The following is a 20,977-nucleotide window of genomic DNA, read 5'->3' on the forward strand; positions in this document are numbered from 1 at the left end:
GAAATTTTCTATTCTCCTGCTTTCTTCTTACCGGTAACATCTGCAGTTCATGTTATGATTTATTCTGTAACTTTAATTTGAACATACATATAAAAACAGTTATTCTGTACCACTGAATAGCTGGCGTTACATATCCTTGGCTTATGAAACGATGTCGAACGGCACAAAAATTTCGTCATTGTCTCCCAGAATAAAGATATATCGATATACTTAAATAAATTTTTCACAGTGGGGTCATACTAATATTTTTATTAAACTTCTGATTAACACTTACAGTGATCCTACATTAAACAAAGCTAATTTTCATTGTTAAAAATTCTTGTAAAATTTCGTTCCTAGGAACGTAAGAGGTAGTACATTAAAAGAATCCGTATATATTTTAACGGACATATACATAAAAATAATACACCATAACGGCAACGTAATCAGTAACATATATCTACATTTGTTATAAGGCCTCATGAATGCTTTTATTAAGAATGCATATAGACAGACGCTCTCTCCATACATAAATTACTAATGCCACAATTAATGTTAAATTCGCAATTTCGACATCCCATAAATATTTCTCAGCAAATGAATACACAAACCACCAGTTTAGTATAAAAGCACTGCCTCTTGTTATTTTGCTAGTTTTTTCCATGTTAACATTGTAAATTCTCCTTCAAGTAGATATATTTATCATTCATAGAATGTTGTTGTAAGGCACTGCAGGTACAAAGAAGCCTTTTTGTCATTATACTGTATGTAACAGCTGACGTGTGAAACACAATATCTGTGAGTGTCGTTTATGAGACATGAATAATGCCTTCTAGTTGGTACCCCGTGGCTTAATCGTCTTGGTAGCAGGAGGCGGAATCTTAGTGAAACCGGCAGCATCAAAAACAGGCAGCATATCCCTCACTCTCTGTCCTGATGCTGCCAGATCGAGCAACCTGAAAAAAGATTTTAGAAACAAATGGGTTATATATTGGAAATAATTATACATTTACAGTTTATTTCTACAAGTGGTTAACAATAATTCGATACAGATGTTCAGAGAATGAAGTGAACTGGTTATTTCTTCCGAGGAGACTCGAGCCCGCGATTGAACTCAACAATGTAGCCATAGAGCAGTGTTTCCAAAGCAGCAACGTAATTGTCTATAAAAACAAAATTAGAATCTTTGGTCCCTTAATAGTACAAAGGAGTGGTATGCAGATAGTTCGCAGTTCAATCCTTTGCCTAAAGCATCACTAAACGGCAGTGTTGCTGGGGCATGTCAACACATAGCTTTCCCTATGGTTAATGTCAGCTTTCGCTACTTGACTTACGTGTAGCTTATCAGTTGTCTTGCGTTCCTGGCTAGCTCCAGTTTAAAAACTCCTATCGAGAGCGTAAGGGAACAATTGACAGAAATGGGGGAAAGAAATACAGTAGAAGAAGAATGGGTAGCTTTGATGAATGAAGTAGTGAAGGCAGCAGATAATCAAGTAGGTAAAAAGACGAAGGCTAGTAGAAATCCTTGGGTAACAGAAGAAATATTGAATTTAATTGATGAAAGGAGAAAATATAAAAATGCAGTAAATGAAGCAGACAAAAAGGAATACAAACGTCTCAAAAATGAGATCGACAGGAAGTGCAAAATGGCTAGGCAGGGATGGCTAGAGGACAAATGCAAGGATGTAGAGGCTTATCTCAATAGGGGTAAGATAGATACTGCCTACAGGAAAATTAAAGAGACCTTTGGAGAAAAGAGAACCACTTCTATGAACATCAAGAGCTTAGATGGAAACCCAGTTCTAAGCAAAGAAGGGAAAGCAGAAAGGTGGAAGGAGTATATAGAGGGTCTATACAAGGGCGATGTACTTGAAGACAATATTATGGAAATGGAAGAGGATGTGGATGAAGATGAAATGGCTGATACGATACTGCGTGAAGAGTTTGACAGAGCACTGAAAGACCTGAGCCGAAACAAGGCCCCCGGAGTAGACAACATTCCATTGGAACTACTGACGGCCTTGGGAGAGCCAGTCCGGAAAAAACTCTACCATCTGGTGAACAAGATGTATGAAACAGACGAAATACCCCGAGACTTCAAGAAGAATATAATAATTCCAATCCCAAAGAAATCAGGTGTTAACAGATGTGAAAATTACCGAACAATCAGTTTAATAAGCCACAGCTGCAAAATACTAACACGAATTCTTTACAGACAAATGGAAAAAGTAGTAGAAGCCGATCTCGGGGAAGATCAGTTTGGATTCCGTAGAAATGTTGTAACACGTGAGGCAATACTGACCTTACGACTCATCTTAGAGGAAAGATTAAGGAAAGGCAAACCTACGTTTCTAGCATTCGTAGACTTAGAGAAAGCTTTTGACAATGTTGACTGGAATACTCTCTTCCAAATTCTAAAGGTGGCAGGGGTAAAATACAGGGAGCGAAAGGCTATTTACAATTTGTACAGAAACCAGATGGCAGTTATAAGAGTCGAGGGAAATGAAAGGGAAGCAGTTGTTGGGAAGGGAGTAAGACAGGGTTATAGCCTCTCCCTGATGTTCTTCAATCTCTATATAGAGCAAGCAGTAAAGGAAACAAAAGAAAAATTCGGAGTAGGTATTAAAATCCACGGAGAAGAAATAAAAACTTTGAGGTTCACCGATGACATTGTAATTCTATCAGAGACAGCAAAGAACTTGGAAGAGCAGTTGAACGGAATGGATAGTGTCTTGAAAGGAGGATATAAGATGAACATCAACAAAAGCAAAACGAGGATAATGGAATGTAGTCGAATTACGTCGGGTGCTGCTGAGGGAATTAGATTAGGAAATGAGACACTTAAAGTAGTAAAGGAGTTTTGCTATTTGGGGAGCAAAATAACTGATGATGGTCGAAGTAGAGAGGATATAAAATGTAGACTGGCAATGGCAAGGAAAGCGTTTCTGAAGAAGAGAAATTTGTTAACATCGAGTATAGATTTAAGTGTCAGGAAGTCATTTCTGCAAGTATTTGTATGGAGTGTAGCCATGTATGGAAGTGAAACATGGACGATAAATAGTTTTGACAAGAAGAGAATAGAAGCTTTCGAAATGTGGTGCTACAAAATAATGCTGAAGATTAGATGGGTAGATCACATAACTAATGAGGAAGTACTGAATAGGATTGGGGAGAAGAGAAGTTTGTGGCACAACTTGACCAGAAGAAGGGATCGGTTGGTAGGACATGTTCTGAGGCATCAAGGGATCACCAATTTAGTATTGGAGGGCAGTGTGGAGGGTAAAAATCGTAGAGGGAGACCAAGAGATGAATACACTAAGCAGATTCAGAAGGATGTAGGTTGCAGTAGGTACTGGGAGATGAAGAAGCTTGCACAGGATAGAGTAGCATGGAGAGCTGCATCAAATCAGTCTCAGGACTGAAGACCACAACAACAACAAAAACATCGAGAATAATACTGGGGATTTAAATATTTTTGTGCGTTGAACATTCTGAGGGTCACGAGAAGTTCGATTTTTGTTTTAATGTATTTCGAGTTCAGTGGTGCTTTAGATGAGTATGTAGAGCTATTTAAAGTCATTAGTCAGCTTGGCCAAAGGAAGCCACTAATCTGTACCATGGATGCTTAACGTTAAGACACCATTATGGCTTTGATCTGTGCAGGATGAGAGAGCCATTATGTTATTTGAAGCCATAATGGAATTAAATGTGATAGTAGCAAACAGAAGTGGAAGTCTGCCAGCATGTGAAGAGAGGGTTGGTGCCCCATCCAAAAGTCACAATAGTTGAGTAACACGAGGTCAGTAAGGTCAGAAACTGTGAAGTTGAAAGAGGCGTCACCACTTGTTATAATCTTTATGGTTGACCCCTGAAGAAATTAACTCAGAGATGACATGCATTATATACGTTAAAACACTTTACAACATAAAGAAAGCCGATTTGAATCATCTGAGGAGTCTCATCCGCTGTCCGGACCCAGTGGAAGCAAATGACAACGTGTACACAAAATATACTCAACTCATCACCGACAGACAATTGGTCATGACGGATGCAATACCAGTCATAAGATAAACATGCTGGATTCACAAGTCCCGTGGACAGAGAGTCTCCAAAGACTGGGATCAGAAAGCAGAAGGGCAAGAACATGCTACCAGAAAGACTGCACTGCGGAAGAAAGCGCTCGCATTCTGGTCACATAAAGAAACTGTAATGGCGTCACCGGATGACAATACGGTGGGGCTTAAGCAGCAATTTAAAGACCACCTGCGGAGGCAAGAATAGAGAGCTTGACCCAAGGAGAACGCCGTATATAACCGTCTGTCAAAATATAAAATCACTGACAATTATCAACTCTAAACTGAGCAGACGGCAGCTTAACAAGAAAGTGACGACAATTTGCACAATTACTGATGGACGCTCCCTTCCCGGAGAACACTGCAGAGGAAGAAATTGATAGACACAGAACTGAGGAACAAAAGCAGAGAAGCATAATGTGGAGACAGAATAGTTTGACCTTTTTCGGAAGTTGATGATGATGATGTTTGTTTTGTGGGGCGCTCAACTGCGCGGTTATCAGCGCCCGTGCAGTTTCCCAACCTTCTGCTCAGCCCAGTCTCGCCACTTTCATGATGAAACGATAAGGACAACACAAACACCCAGTCATCTCAAGGCAGGTGAAAATCCCTGACCCCGCCGGGAATCGAACCCGGGACCCCGTGCTCGGGAAGCAAGAACTCGACCGCGAGACCTCGAGCTGCGGACTTTTTCAGAAGAGAAGGTGAGGAAAGAAATTCTGAAATTTAAAAGGAATAAATCACCAGGTCTTGAAGGCATCTCTGCTGAAGTTCTACATACCCGTAATACGCGTGTAACTTTATATTTGTACTAAGTCTGTAACTCGTGTTTATCATCGGAATGTGGAGGAAATCAAGCGTCATTATATTGAAAAAGGGTGAAGACAAGTTTCCCCTTGCTCCAAAGTCCTACAGATCAATTTGCCTTCTCGATATCACGGGTGAAGTGCTGGAAAGCTGCTTTGCGGTTGATTACAGGATGAATGACTTCTCCATAGAACGAACTCACAGAAATATGGATTCAGAATTGAGAAGTCAACAGAAAACGCTGTAAATGAGATGATAAGGCGGATAAAAACGCTCTGCATAAATATTTTGTACCAGTAATGGTGGGCATTGCTGGGGCTCTCGATTGCTTACGGTGACCAGCAATTTCAGACCACGTCATGGACTTTGACTGCTGACAAGAGTTATACCACTGTTGAAGAACTATTGTCAAAACAGAGAAGCTACTATTTCATAGCCATGAGAGACCAATATGAAATAAACTTCTAAAGGCTGCCTACAGGGGACCACAAATGGCCCTGTCTTCTGGGATCTGGTACAGGACTCGATATTAGGAAAGATGCAGGACAATGAAGCAGTTGTAGGAGTAATGGCATATACCGACGACCTGATGATCCTTGTAAAGGGATGCTCAAGAAGTAGCCTGGAGGATATTGTAACATAGTCCTTCAACAATTACATCAGCGATGCCAAGAAGTTAAACTGTCAGTTGTGCCTAAAAAGACGACATACATGTTGTTAATAGGGAACCTTGAAATTAAACCACAGGTCCATTAAGAGGAAGTCTGAAACCAGATACCTAGGCGTCTTCTTGTACCAATGACAAAATTATATTGCACATAGTGAAGAAATGGGCAAGAGAGGCAGGAGCATGATGAACGAAACTATTAATCTAGCCAGTTACGAATATAAGCTACCAATATAAGCAATAGAAACGTATCATAACGCTGTCTCGACTTCGATCATGGGATACTGTGCGAGTGCTTGGATGCACAGAATTCTGCTCTTAACACCAACACAGGTAGTTGACAAGTACGACATGGAATACGCCTTCAGTTGATGGGAGCTTTTGGTACAGTGTCAGCTGAGGCGTTGTAGGTAATACTTAGAATATGTCAACTCGATCTGCAATACAAAAAAGAGTGGCGATATACTGGCTGAAGAAGTGCAGACTTTATTAGGTTAAGTAGTGTGTAAGCTTAGGGACTGATGACCTTAGCAGTTAAGTCCCATAAAGTTTCACACACATTTGAAAATTTTTTGCAGACTTTAACAGGATAGGGGCCACAAGAAAACAGCAGATTCACAGGCAGACCCTCCATCTGTGGCAGAAACGATTGTTTGATGCTCAAACAGCGAGGCACAGCTCTGGATTTCTCCCAGATGTAAAACAGAGACTGGGACTGAGGCACTTGAGTTCCTCAAGAGACCCAACACACTTCTTGATGGGTCACACTCCTTACGCCACCTACTTTCATCAAACAGAACGCAGGCAATCCTCTGCATGTGCCAGTGCTAAAAAAACCACGCCAAAACATATTACAATATGTAGATGTCTACTGCATGCTGATGCTGCTAATGTTTATCGGCGGCAACTGAATCGGTATCAAGGAGTTGTTGTGTTTCGATACAAAATTGCAGATCATGGTCAATATCTCTGATGCTGTTTCAAGAAAAACTTCGACACTGCACAAAGAAAGTTGGTTGGGTTGTTTGGGGGAAGAGACCAAACAGCGAGGTCATTGGTCTCATCGGATCAGGGAAGGACGGGGATGGAAGTCGGCCGTGCCCTTTCAAAGGAACCATCCCGGCATTTGCCTGGAGCGATTTAGGGAAATCACAGAAAACCTAAATCAGGATGGCCGGACGCGGGTTTGAACCGTCGTCCTCCCGAATGCGAGTCCAGTATGCTAACCACTGAGCCACCTCGCTCGCTCGGTGCACAGAGAAAGAGAAAGAGAGAGAGTTTTGCAGATGACATGAGAATATTTAAACTATTACATGTTTTATTCTGAGGAATACCACCACTGCCATACTTGAACACAGACTCCAAAGTGATAGCAACACACTCTTGAAACCATCCCTGAGACACTTTGCGCGCTTTTGTGGCAAATATCCTTGTCTTTGAGCATGGGCTTCTTCAGGAGTTACTAAATCCAATTGAATGTGTCTCTAAATACACTTTCAAGGAGATCGATGCACAGTAGTTTGCTTCAGTTTTGCGGTGTACATTGTCACACTCGAATATGGATTGAAAAAAGATCCCTGCACACTTGTGAAACTTCCCTTGACACTTCACACCCTTTTGTGGGAAACAGGTCCCGAATCTGATATCAGCTGCAATATCTGATTTTACACGCCTAAAATAATGATATTCGGAAGTAAAAAAAATAATATGTAACTCTAAATAGGACCCTCACCACTTTTCAAGTCTTAGCTGTATCTGAAGCCACTGCTGGAGAGAGAAAAATTTCTGAATCCTACAGCTGTGGTGTTCATAATTTTTTCTGAATCAGTGAGTGGGCTTAGTTTTATATTTGCTGCTGCTGGAGTCAGGCACATTATTTTCCTCATTTCTCGTAGCACATACTGGTGCCTACGCACAGACAGGAAAATCAGAACAATCCGCAAACTGTCCTGCAGATGAGAAAAATGGCTGGATTTTTCGTTGAATTTTCGGTGTCCTATGGCTGCCAGTCTGGAGATACTCTGAAGCCACAATGGCCAATGAGGGACTGAGATGGATGGTCTGCTTGGATGTGTCTCTGAGACTCAAACGAAGAAGACATCACGTTACGCTCAGACATCACAGAACTTTCAGTAGGTACCTTTTCCCCTTCTTGTTCGAACCAGTCTGTCGAGGCTCCTATGCCCCACATAAAGGATGTCTTGTAAATGGAGCATTCTGATTGCCTCTTACTGAATTTATCTGTCAAACTGCTGCTGCTGCCAGTGTGGTAGCATTTTCTGCAAATGAGACTTTCAGTGGCAAAACTATTTTGTACAAATCGCAAAAAGACATACGTCAGTCGCATTGCACTGACAGCAAAATTGATCTACAGATCATGATATATGGATACTATCGTCGAAGATACTTCCTCACTAGACTGCTCTGCTCCTGTCGAGAAGAGCTTGAATTTTTCAGCGTGAAACCAATCTCCACCCGGGCTATGTCACCACATCGATGTAGTAAACACAATTCCTATCCTGCACCATACAAAATCATCAGTTCTGCATCCTGCAGATAGATGTCAATCACCAGACTCTCATACATATACTGCACAAATCGTAAGATTCCAAAAAACATAAGTGAATGCACTGTAAATAGTCCTGAGGGCACTAAATACACTCCTGGAAATGGAAAAAAGGAACACATTGACACCGGTGTGTCAGACCCACCATACTTGCTCCGGGCACTGCGAGAGGGCTGTACAAGCAATGATCACACGCACGGCACAGCGGACACACCAGGAACCGCGGTGTTGGCCGTCGAATGGCGCTAGCTGCGCAGCATTTGTGCACCGCCGCCGTCAGTGTCAGCCAGTTTGCCGTGGCATACGGAGCTCCATCGCAGTCTTTAACACTGGTAGCATGCCGCGACAGCGTGGACGGGAACCGTATGTGCAGATGACGGACTTTGAGCGAGGGCGTATAGTGGGCATGCGGGAGGCCGGGTGGACGTACCGCCGAATTGTTCAACACGTGGGGCGTGAGGTCTCCACAGTACATCGATGTTGTCGCCAGTGGTCGGCGGAAGGTGCACGTGCCCGTCGACCTGGGACCGGACCGCAGCGACGCACGGATGCACGCCAAGACCGTAGGATCCTACGCAGTGCCGTAGGGGACCGCACCGCCACTTCCCAGCAAATTAGGGACACTGTTGCTCCTGGGGTATCGGCGAGGACCATTCGCAACCGTCGCCATGAAGCTGGGCTACGGTCCCGCACACCGTTAGGCCGTCTTCCGCTCACGCCCCAACATCGTGCAGCCCGCCTACAGTGGTGTCGCGACAGGCGTGAATGCAGGGACGAATGGAGACGTGTCATCTTCAGCGATGAGAGTCGCTTCTGCCTTGGTGCCAATGATGGTCGTATGCGTGTTTGGCGCCGTGCAGGTGAGCGCCGCAATCAGGGCTGCATACGACCGAGGCACACAGGGCCAACACCCGGCATCATGGTGTGGGGAGAGAACTCCTACACTGGCCGTACACCTCTGGTGATCGTCGAGGGGACACTGAATAGTGCACGGTACATCCAAACCGTCATCGAACCCATCGTTCTACCATTCCTAGACCGGCAAGGGAACTTGCTGTTCCAACAGGACAATGCACGTCCGCATGTGTCCCGTGCCACCCAACGTGCTCTAGAAGGTGTAAGTCAACTACCCTGGCCAGCAAGATCTCCAGATCTGTCCCCCATTGAGCATGTTTGGGACTGGATGAAGCGTCGTCTCACGCTGTCTGCACGTCCAGCACGAACGCTGGTCCAACTGAGGCGCCAGGTGGAAATGGCATGGCAAGCCGTTCCACAGGACTACATCCAGCATCTCTACGATCGTCTCCATGGGAGAATAGCAGCCTGCATTGCTGCGAAAGGTGGATATACACTGTACTAGTGCCGACATTGTGCATGCTCTGTTGCTTGTGTCTATGTGCCTGTGGTTCTGTCAGTGTGATCATGTGATGTATCTGACCCCAGGAATGTGTCAATAAAGTTTCCTCTTCCTGGGACAATGAATTCACGGTGTTCTTATTTCAATTTCCAGGAGTGTATTTCCCGTGTGGTCGGACGGTCATGCACCATGCCCAGCGGTCATGAGTCAACTGCCTCCACACACACTGCCTCGCCACGTGATCAGAGCACCTCAGCAGTCCGCGGTCAAACTCCGAACAGGTGTATAAAAGCTAGGCTGCCCCCCCCCCCCCCCTGGCACAAAGGCATTACTGTTTCTCTGCTACCATGCTTTCTACACCCATCTCCAGACCTGGGATTACAAGAACATAAAACACAAGCATTTTCACATGGTTCGCCAGAATATTGTACCATTTATGCAATACTTCTCGATATCAAACACATAGCAGTATGCTACCGGTTACTTGCACAGAGTAATTCCAAAGATAAAGAGTGGAAATTATTTATCTGGAAACCCAAAATTTTTGCGAGCTTCAGTGAGGTGGAACATGCTGCAAATCACTGACTGACTACAAACTTATCTCGTCTGCCAAGGTCTTTACATGAAAACTCGAAAATAGAGGAAACTGGTAGTTTTACTCATATTTTTTTTAGTGAATACACCTGTCAATAATATAACAAATTCCAAATCAGCTATATACTTTACAAATTCATCACCATCTAGAAGCACGTAACACACACCACAATCGATGTTCTCTCATGCAAATAAAGACGGGAAAAAAATAGAAGCCGTCAACCAGAGAATTTAGAAGGGAGGGAATAACTGTCCAACGCAAATACACTCCTGGAAATTGAAACAAGAACACCGTGAATTCATTGTCCCAGGTAGGGGAAACTTTATTGACACATTCCTGGGGTCAGATACATCACATGATCACACTGACAGAACCACAGGCACATAGACACAAGCAACAGAGCATGCACAATGTCGGCACTAGTACAGTGTATATCCACCTTTCGCAGCAATGCAGGCTGCTATTCTCCCATGGAGACGATCGTAGAGATGCTGGATGTAGTCCTGTGGAACGGCTTGCCATGCCATTTCCACCTGGCGCCTCAGTTGGACCAGCGTTCGTGCTGGACGTGCAGACAGCGTGAGACGACGCTTCATCCAGTCCCAAACATGCTCAATGGGGGACAGATCTGGAGATCTTGCTGGCCAGGGTAGTTGACTTACACCTTCTAGAGCACGTTGGGTGGCACGGGACACATGCGGACGTGCATTGTCCTGTTGGAACAGCAAGTTCCCTTGCCGGTCTAGGAATGGTAGAACGATGGGTTCGATGACGGTTTGGATGTACCGTGCACTATTCAGTGTCCCCTCGACGACCACCAGAGGTGTACGGCCAGTGTAGGAGATCGCTCCCCACACCATGATGCCGAGTGTTGGCCCTGTGTGCCTCGGTCGTATGCAGTCCTGATTGTGGCGCTCACCTGCACGGCGCCAAACACGCATACGACCATCATTGGCACCAAGGCAGAAGCGACTCTCATCGCTGAAAACGACACGTCTCCATTCGTCCCTCCATTCACGCCTGTCGCGACACCACTGGAGGCGGGCTGCACGATGTTGGGGCGTGAGCGGGAGACGGCCTAACGGTGTGCGGGACCGTAGCCCAGCTTCATGGAGACGGTTGCGAATGGTCCTCGCCGATACCCCAGGAGCAACAGTGTCCCTAATTTGCTGGGAAGTGGCGGTGCGGTCCCCTACGGCACTGCGTAGGATCCTACGGTCTTGGCGTGCATCCGTGCGTCGCTGCGGTCCGGTCCCAGGTCGACGGGCACGTGCACCTTCCGCCGACCACTGGCGACAACATCGATGTACTGTGGAGACCTCACGCCCCACGTGTTGAGCAATTCGGCGGTACGTCCACCCGGCCTCCCGCATGCCCACTATACGCCCTCGCTCAAAGTCCGTCAACTGCACATACGGTTCACGTCCACGCTGTCGCGGCATGCTACCAGTGTTAAAGACTGCGATGGAGCTCCGTATGCCACGGCAAACTGGCTGACACTGACGGCGGCGGTGCAGAAATGCTGCGCAGCTAGCGCCATTCGACGGCCAATACCGCGGTTCCTGGTGTGTCCGCTGTGCCGTGCGTGTGATAATTGCTTGTACAGCACTCTCGCAGTGTCCGGAGCAAGTATGGTGGGTCTGACACACCGGTGTCAATGTGTTCTTTTTTCCATTTCCAGGAGTGTACATGTCCATATTTAATCTTCTCAAATTTCTACGGAGAACACACGTGATCATGAAAGCTGCCCCATACACACTGAGTATTAGTTCACTTTTCAGTCACCCAGAGGGCAACGTGGTTAGGTTAGCTACGTTCCTATACCCCAGTCACTCTTTCCATTTCGGACGGCTCCTGCTGTAAGCAGTAAATTTCAGTTGTTCGGGCCACAGGCAACCGTCACAATGCGCTTTGTCGCCCGAGACAGAATGGTCCTAGGAAACCAGCCACATATATTTTATCACTTTCCTTATAATTAAATATTGCAATTGCAGCCTGTCTGATGACATTCGACATTGAGCGAAGTATCATAAATACTCCCTCCTGACGATGGTGGCTCTGGAGATATCAAAATCTTCAGCATTATTATGACTGGACATAATTTTCCATGTAAAAAATCTTTCATTCTCTTTACAGCTATCACAATTTTCCACGTCAAATCTATACCTTCCCTTACTAGAGGACAAAGCCATTTTCTCTTCGGAACAAATGGTTCAAATGGCTCTGAGCACTATGGGATTTAACATCTGTGGTCATCAGTCCCCTAGAAATTAGAACTACTTAAACCTAACTAATCTAAGGACATCACACACATCCATGCCCGAGGCAGGATTCGAACCTGCGACCGTAGCGGTCGCGCGGTTCCAGACTGTAGCGCCTACAACCGCTCGACCACCCCAGCCGGCTCTTCGGAACACAGACATACTGTATAAGCCCACTAATCACAGTGAATCTACCTGCATATCTCCTACTAAGAATAATATTTCTCCGACAACTGAATAGTGGTGACACCAAACAATACTGAGCGAAAATCCGCGATGGATGGATATGTCTCATTTGTTTTTCTTGCGCGTAATACCAGTGAGTCTTAGGAAGAGTGAAGTAATCGTGCTACAAGCGACCAGCTATTAAAAAACACTTTCGCAACGACTATATAGCTATCACAATCGGTCTTGGCTCTACCCGTGCACACAGATACCCATATTAAAAACTATACAAACTTTAGAAAACGAGATATGGTATTGCTTCCGAGTGAAGTGGTTTTCCACACAAATACCGCAACATTGAATATAGATGGTGATCGCTGAGGTGTGTATTAATGGAGGTAGGACGTCAAACGGGCCGACTTGGAGCAGGCGAGGCACCACAGGACATTTTAATTTCCACTGCCTATACTTTTACAAATAAATTCATAAAACTTTGTCAGCATGACCAAGAAGGATTCAGGATTAACACTCATAGCAGCGAAAGTTCAAAAACATAACAAAATAATTTTTTTACATGTGAAATTTCACACTTTTTCCACTTACAATTCTACATTTGTTGCTATAGGTACACTTCTCTTCATAAGTAAGAGAGACTCTTCGATGAATTTTGCACACCATACAAACCATATTTACAGGTGAATGAAACAATAGAATTTATTTAATTTATGCAAAATGAATGAGCTGTTACATTTTAAACTTCATGTCTAGAAAAAAAACTCAAATTTTAGGTTAATTATCTCAACTTTTTCTACAGTTTTTAATAGATTTGGAATATTCTAGACTTTCATAGTCCTGTAAGTATGGTTTGTACGCTGTGCAAAATTCATCGCAGAATCTCTCTTACTTACGAAGTGTATCTATATCAAAAAATGCAACCAATAGTAAGTGAAAAAAATGATGGAATTTCACATGAAAAAAATTGTTTTGTTCTGTTTTTGAACTTCCATTGCTATGGGTGTGAATGCTGAATCCTTCCTGGTCATGCTGACAGAGTTTAATGAATTTATTTGTAAAAGTATAGACAGTGTAAATTAAAGTATCCTGTGGTGCCTCTCCTGCTCCAAGTCGGCCCGCTTGACGTCCTAACAGAGCTTAAGTGCGGGTGACATCGCCTACGGTGTAAGGTCATAATAAAATTACTGAATTTAGAAAGTTATTCGGCTAAGGAACATGGTATGAAGCCGGTATTTGCAATTCCCTCATGACGCCCCTAGATATTTCTCCAGTATTTGTAACACATTCTATCTAGATGCCATGTCAGAGGTTCTGTAATTTATCCACTGGGTTATAGGCCAGGGACTATGATGGTTGATTGAGAATTATCGCATACAGTAGATGGTGTGCTATGCGATGAATCACTTTAAGAAAATGCAACGCCAGATTGAGATTGTCAGAAACGTATACTGGTCGTTCAGATCTATACTGTTACGCTTTCCAGTAGAAACGCTGTCTACAATTTGGAATCAGCTCTTTCCATTCAACCACATACCTTCGTTTGATCCTACGGAGATGCCTTTTAATGATTACAGTCACAAATGAATCATATTTGTGGCGCTGTCATATCTCGAAACGAGTCAACTTTTTCAAACCTCTCTGCTCCAGTAAAATTACTACATGGTTTTTGGAACAAAGTTCCTACACATCTTCTAGCTGTTCCTCCGTCTTTCCTCACCATTCCTGCAGCTCTGTGTATGTTATCGATCCAATTTAAATCGGAACTGAACAAGAACTGGAGAGTGCCATATCTACCACCTTCTGCAGTCCGTGCACAAACAGGGTGAGCTGAGTTAATGCGACAAGATCATGTTTTTGAGCAATTGGTGGATATTGGAACATGCTGTCATAGCTCCGTCAACTGTGTACAGTGTGTAAGGCCAATGCAAAACGAAGCTTTCTCCTGCAATATGAGGTAGCAGTAGAAGAGGACAGTTGGGGAACTGGGAGAAGTACGAAGATTATGCTGCTGGAATGCGGTGTGTTTCCAAACTACATACAGGTACTGCAGTCCAGAGCAGATCTGCATCCCTCAGGGTGCATTAATGTGTGAAAAAAAACTCTAGCGTCTGTTTTGTACCACCCAACAGAGAATAAAAAAAATACAAATGTACAAACTATAAAAGAACCCCCGCTGGCATCATACAGTAGAGAACTCGATAATATTTCTATCGCGTCCCTGTCTACATATATATATATGTCGAAAACAAATACCGTCTGCATGCTGGCATTGAGCATATGCGGTGACCCCCATAAAATATTCAGGTATTGATAAACTCAATCGCCTGCACAGACTAGTGTAAAGTATCATCGCCTGTACTGTACGAGGACCATATCCCACAGACTATCAGTCACGAGAGAGGGACCCTGTGTTGTTGTGTGATACATTTTTTTTCTCCTTTAACATGTCCAAGCAGCATGTGACACAGCTTTGAGCACCACCATACTTTTGTTTTCTTCAACACGACTTCGAGGTGTGTGTCAGGTTCTAAACTGATATGAACATGCTTCGATCTGCTGGCTCTGACTGAAAGCTGGACATTGCACGGTGTAAATTGTGCTGTTGCTCCCACAACACATACACAGGATGATTTTAAGTAAAAGACAGTCACAACATAAGAAAATTGGAAGAGTTTTGCTGGACTGTGGAGCGTTTCAAAAACAGCTTTCCAACGGTGATTGACGACCTCTACATTTAAACTCATCTTTCACAGTGACGGGATAGCTGATGGTTCAGTGTTCCGTTTCAATTGATTCCTCATATTTCAGTCACATACGGGATCACTGTTTGGGTGAATGCCATCCCCAGAAGGTGTTGCCTCTCCACCAAGACTCTTTCTCCATCTCAAACAAGCGATGTCAGCCAATCATTATGTGGTGATCAACAGCGTACCCGTGGACAGATGGGATGGAAAAGACACCGTCGAGGTACTGTAATAAGCATCAAACTTGATAGTGCGATCAATTTTAGGAATAATACCAGTTTTCCGCAATTTCAACAATGACCAATGACGCAGCAGCATGCTTCTCAATTTCTGTGTCATTGCTAAACCACCCCTCCATCACTTTACGAGTACCATATACTGGATTGCGAATGTAGATGGATGACTGTGGAGTACATTCATTCACTGTTAATTCTAGAGGATATATACCAAAATAACCAGACAGTGGTCTACATATTTCAAGAACTTCGGTCATCATGTGTAATTTACGATTATGATTTCCCATTTTCCCTATATGGTTGGGAGTCACAGACCATTCTCGCATTATTCGGATAAAGTTAGAGATTGAAAGATCTCTACGCATTGTCTTCGACCAACACTCCCTGCAACACCGTCACCGACTAAATTTGCAGCTGACCAGAATTCGACGGATACATTCCATGTCTCATGAAGGAACACTGCGAACCAAGCCCATAACTGTTGTTCTGCACCAATTTTACCCATGGCACCCATCCTAGTGCACGAAGATGCGCACATGTCAAGGAGGTTAGCACCCCTTATCGGTGCATAATAGATACGAAAGTGTTGTGATGATATAAAAGACGGTAAAGAAGAAGAAAACGTGTGGTTTTATGCATGATGGAGCTCCAGACAGACGGACTTTGAAGCATTTTATGTAAATCAGCCGCGCTTTCAGTCATAAAATATGGTTCTAGCGTTCGGGGTCAGTACCAAGGAGGTATTGGTAAGGGAGAGAAATGATCGTAGAACATAAATTCACTCCTAAGGCTACATGGTTCTGCACATACAATACGCTATAATGTTAAAGCCAGGTGGTTTCCGACCTATTACTCATGTGGAATGTAACACTGTCAATATTCCAATGTAAGAAATATACAGGGTGATTAGAATTAGAGTTAAACTTCAAACTACTGTAAAAATAACACCGCTGGTCAGAATGACGTCAAATTGCAACGTAATATTATCGGAGAAGGGGAAAACGTATGAGAGAAGAAAAATAAATAGTTACAAAACGTAGCAATAGATGGCACTGTAAGCATCATAATTTAATAGTGGTCGACTACAAATGACAAATGAATCATACAACAATGGCTAAGGAGTACGTTTGAAGTTAAACAAACTGTACTACTCAGTGTGCATGGTTGAACTGATGTGATACTGTTAGTTACGTAAGCCCATCCACCACAGAAAGGTCATATTCTATCCGATTGGAAAAATCGGTTTTTAACTGTCATGTGGCCAAAAACCACATAAAAAGCATCAATCACATCGGTTTTCAATCGTCTAGGGACCAAAAAATGCATAGAAAGCATCAGTCAAAATCAAATCGGATTATTAATTTCAGTGTGGACTGGTGCAAAACTTGTTCAGTATGCTGTCCACCGTTTTCTGCAACAAGCTGATATCGAGAAACCGCATGTTCCACAACTGATCGAAGTGTTTCCGGGGTCGCATTCAGAACGTGTTGCGCAATGAGTGTCTTCAATGCGCTAAGTTTGCAATCGGAACGCTGAACATATCTTTCAGTTAGCCGCACAGCCAGAAGTCACACGTATTAAGATTAGGTGATTGGAATGCGCAGGCTGTAGGGAAATGGCTGCTGATAATTCTAGCATTTCAGAAATGGTGCTTCAGCAGCCGCCTAACTGGATTTGCAATGTGCGGAGGTCCGCCATCTTGCATGAAAATTATCCCATCCACACATCCAAGCTGTTGGAGAGGTGAAATGACGTGGCTGCGCAAAAGACACTCATAGCAGTTACCAGTGATGGTGCAGGTAACAGGAACGGAAGCAATTGTCTCTTCGAAAAAATATGACCCTATGATAAATGATATTGTAACCCCGCATCACACAGTGACCTTTTCAGGATGAAGTGGTACTGATTGATTTGGGTGTGGATTTTCCGTTGCTCATATTCGACAATTCTGTGTAGTGACATATCCTGTCAGATGGAAGTGGGCTTCGTCTGTCCACAAAATCTTCCACGGACAATCATTGTGCACTTTCATGCGAGCAAGAAATTCTAAAGCAAAGGTCTCTCTTGCTGGAAGGTCAACAGTAAGCCACTCATGCACATGGGTAATTTCGAATGGATAGCAAAGAAGGATATTTCGTAAGAATTTACGCATCATGCTCATGGGTATGTCCAATGTTTCGGCAATTCCCCATGCCCTACACATTTTCACACCATCACTCGTCTCCTCCTGCATTGCTGTGGCCACTGATTTCACTGACGTCAAATCAATTTGTTTTCTCCCTCTACCAGATTGCACATCAAAAGAACTGGTCTTTTCGAATTTCTGAATCATTTTCTCCAGACCCACAGCAGTCATCGGACCAATGCCTGTTTTCAAACCCTTCAATGTCCGGAACTTCTGCAGAGCAACGTATGCGCAGTCATCATTTTAGTAATACAGTTTTACTAGAAGAGTGTGATCCTGCATTGAGATAGTCATGGCCAATGCCAGAGACGTGAAAGGAGGAAAAGCCGTGTACCCGGCATGTTTATAACAACTTCAGTGAGTCATGTGTATGACAGGAGTTTTCATTTACATATTCTGACACATACAGCGTCGTCTATTGATCAATTTTCACACCATTTTTTTCTTATGCCATTTGTTTTCCCTGTACTCCAAAAATATTCAATTGAAATTTGACATCAATTCTGACGAGTGGTGTTATTTCTACAGCGTTTTGAAAGTTTATCTTTAATTATAATCACCCTGTATTTCCAGCACATGACATGCATTCCTACTGCAAGTTTCCCTATGGTAAACTATGGTGACAAACTGTAAAGTGGTAAAAATACTTCCTTAAAACAGAGCGTATGTGATACATGCACAATATAGCTTTTTAGACAGAAATTATAATATGTTCGGATCTGTCCTATAAAATGATCATTAGCAGTGGAGAAAGCCTCTTACAAGGAAACAAACAAACGCATAGCAGCAGTCTTGTTGCCACTAACTCCATATACAGGACATCTGTCAAGCAGATGTATACAAGGGCAGTGTAGTTCCTTACAAACACCTGTCACTAACTTAGAATAACCGTAGTTATAAAACTGAAGACTCGATTTTATGCTGAAGATGTGGCAGGGGAATGGAGTACGTGGCATTAAATCTTCGTGTAGAGGAGGGTGCTGAAACAGGATTGATATGTTTCATCATCATTATCATCACACATGCATAGGAAGTTGTCTGATAACTGAGAGGTTTTCCGTTCAGTTCAAAATGGCTCCGAGCACAATGGGCTTCGTTCAGTATAATTTGGCGTTACCACTACTCAGTTATTGGAGAAATATTATCCTTAGTAGTGGATATGTAGGTAGATTCACTGTGATCAGTGGGCTTATAAGTATGTCTGTGTTCCGACATGTGCAGAGAAAATGACTTTGTCCTCTAGTAAGGGTAGATATGGATTTGAAGTGGAAACTTGTGGTAGCCGTAAGGAGAATGAAAGATATTTTACATGGAAAATTATGTCCAATCATAAGAATGCTACAGATTTTAATATTTCCAGAGCCACCATCAACAGGAGGGGATATTTCCAATATTTCGCTCATTGTCGAATGTCGTCAGATTGAGGCTCTAATCATAATATGTAATTGTAAGTATAGGGACAAAATACATGTGGCTGGTTTCCTTGGACGATCCTGCCTGGGGTGAGCGAGTGCGCATTGCAGCTGTAGCCTGTGTCCAGAACGATTGACATTTCCGGGTTATGGTGGGAGCTATCCAAACGAGAGAGAGTGGCTGGTGTACAGGAATGTAGCTAACCTAACCATGTCGCCCTCTACGAGGGTGAATGTCAAACTAATACTCAGTATGTGTTGGGCAGCCTTCAAGATCATGCGTGTTTTCAGTAGAAATTTGAGAAGATTAATTATGGATGCATATCTGCATTGAATAATTATTCACTTGCACGTATTTTTTTTAAGAAATTTGTGTGAAGGTCTTATGGGACCAAACTGCTGAGGTCATCGGTCCCTAAGCTTACGCACTACTTAATCTAATTTAAACTAACTTACGCTAAGGGCAGCACACACACCCATGCCCGAGTGAGGACTCGAACTTGCGATGGGAGAGCCGCTCAGGCCGTGCAAGGCCCCTAGACCGCGCGGCTACCCCGCGTGGGCATGTAAATTGTATGGTTGACTGCTTCTACGGCCAGCTGCTGTGACCGAGCGGTTCTAGGCGCTTCAGTCTGGAACCGCGCAACCGCTACGGTCGCAGGTTCGAATCCTGCCTCGGGCGTGGATGTGTGTGATGTCCTTAGGTTAGTTAGGTTTAAGTAGTTCTAAGTTCTAGGGGACTGATGACCTCAGATGTTAAGTCCCATAGTGCTCAGAGCCATTTGAACCATTTGAACTGCTTCTACGTATTTCCCGCCTTTATTTGGCTGAGAGAACATCGATTGTGGTGCGTGTTATGCGCATCGAAATGGTGATGACTTTGTTAAGTAGAAGGATGGTTTGGAATCTGTTATATCATTGACATCGTTTTTAGTTAGTGGTTTGCAGCATGTATTACCTCGCTTAGGTTTCGGATTTCCAAAGAAATAAATGCCACTCTTTATCTTCGGAATTATAGTATGCAAGCGATCGGTAGTATACTGCTATGTGTTTGATATCGAGAACTATCGCATAAACCGTATGATGTTATAGCAAACCATTTGGAAATACTTATGTTCTTGTAATCCCAGAGTCTGGAGATGCGTGTAGAAAACATGGCAACAGGCAAGCAATTCGGGGCCAGAAACAGTAACGCCTCTGTGCCGTGGGGGGAACCAGCTCAGCCTTTGTACACCAGTTCAAAGAGACAGTCTGCAGTCCGCTGAGTGCGCTGTGATCGCCCGTCGAGGCAGCGTAGTCGGGGGCGGTTCCTTGTGACCGTTGGTCGAGGTGGATGACCGTCCGACCTCTTGGGAAATATCTAGTGAAGCGAGAACTATATACAGTGCACGCATTTATGTTTTTTGTGAACTGTCTGTCTGCGCAGTATATACACGAGTGTCTGGTAGTCGATAGCTATATACAGGATGCAGAAGTGATGATATTGTATGGTTCAGGAAAGGAATTGTGTTTACTGCATCGATATGGTATGTGGTGACATAGCCCGGTTGAAGATCGGTTCCACGCTGAAAAATTCAAGCTTTCCTCTATAGTAGCAGACCGGTGTAACTGAGATAGTGTCTTTGGGGATAGTTTCCATGTTTCATGATCTGTGGACCACTTTTGCAGGGTTTAACTGTCAGTGCAATATGACTGATGTATGTTTTATTGCTATTTGTACAAAATAGTTTAGCCACTGAAAATCTCGTTTGCAGAAAATTGCGGACAATGTTCCCACAATGGCAGCAGCAGCAGTTTGACAGATAAATTCAGGAAGAGGCAATCAGAATGCTCATTCACAAGGTATCCTATGTGCGGGGCATAGGAGCCTCGGCAGATTGGTTCGGACAAGAAGGGGGAAATGTATCTATGGAAA

The 20,977-nt window shown here is 43.7% G+C and overlaps 1 protein-coding gene across 1 annotated transcript in view; it reads right to left on the reverse strand.

Moving 5' to 3' along the window:
- Positions 1-234: 234 nt before the first annotated feature.
- The window catches only part of LOC126298430 (uncharacterized), a 127,115-nt gene continuing 106,372 nt past the window's right edge, over positions 235-20,977 (reverse strand). Inside the window, exon 4 of the mRNA XM_049989758.1 lies at positions 235-935. Coding sequence (XP_049845715.1) covers positions 812-935 — 124 coding nt within the window. The 3' untranslated portion in view covers positions 235-811. The remainder of the gene's footprint in view (positions 936-20,977) is intronic.

Source organism: Schistocerca gregaria, chromosome X (assembly GCF_023897955.1).
Source record: "Schistocerca gregaria isolate iqSchGreg1 chromosome X, iqSchGreg1.2, whole genome shotgun sequence".
In the NCBI taxonomy this organism is placed as follows: Eukaryota; Metazoa; Arthropoda; class Insecta; order Orthoptera; family Acrididae; genus Schistocerca; species Schistocerca gregaria.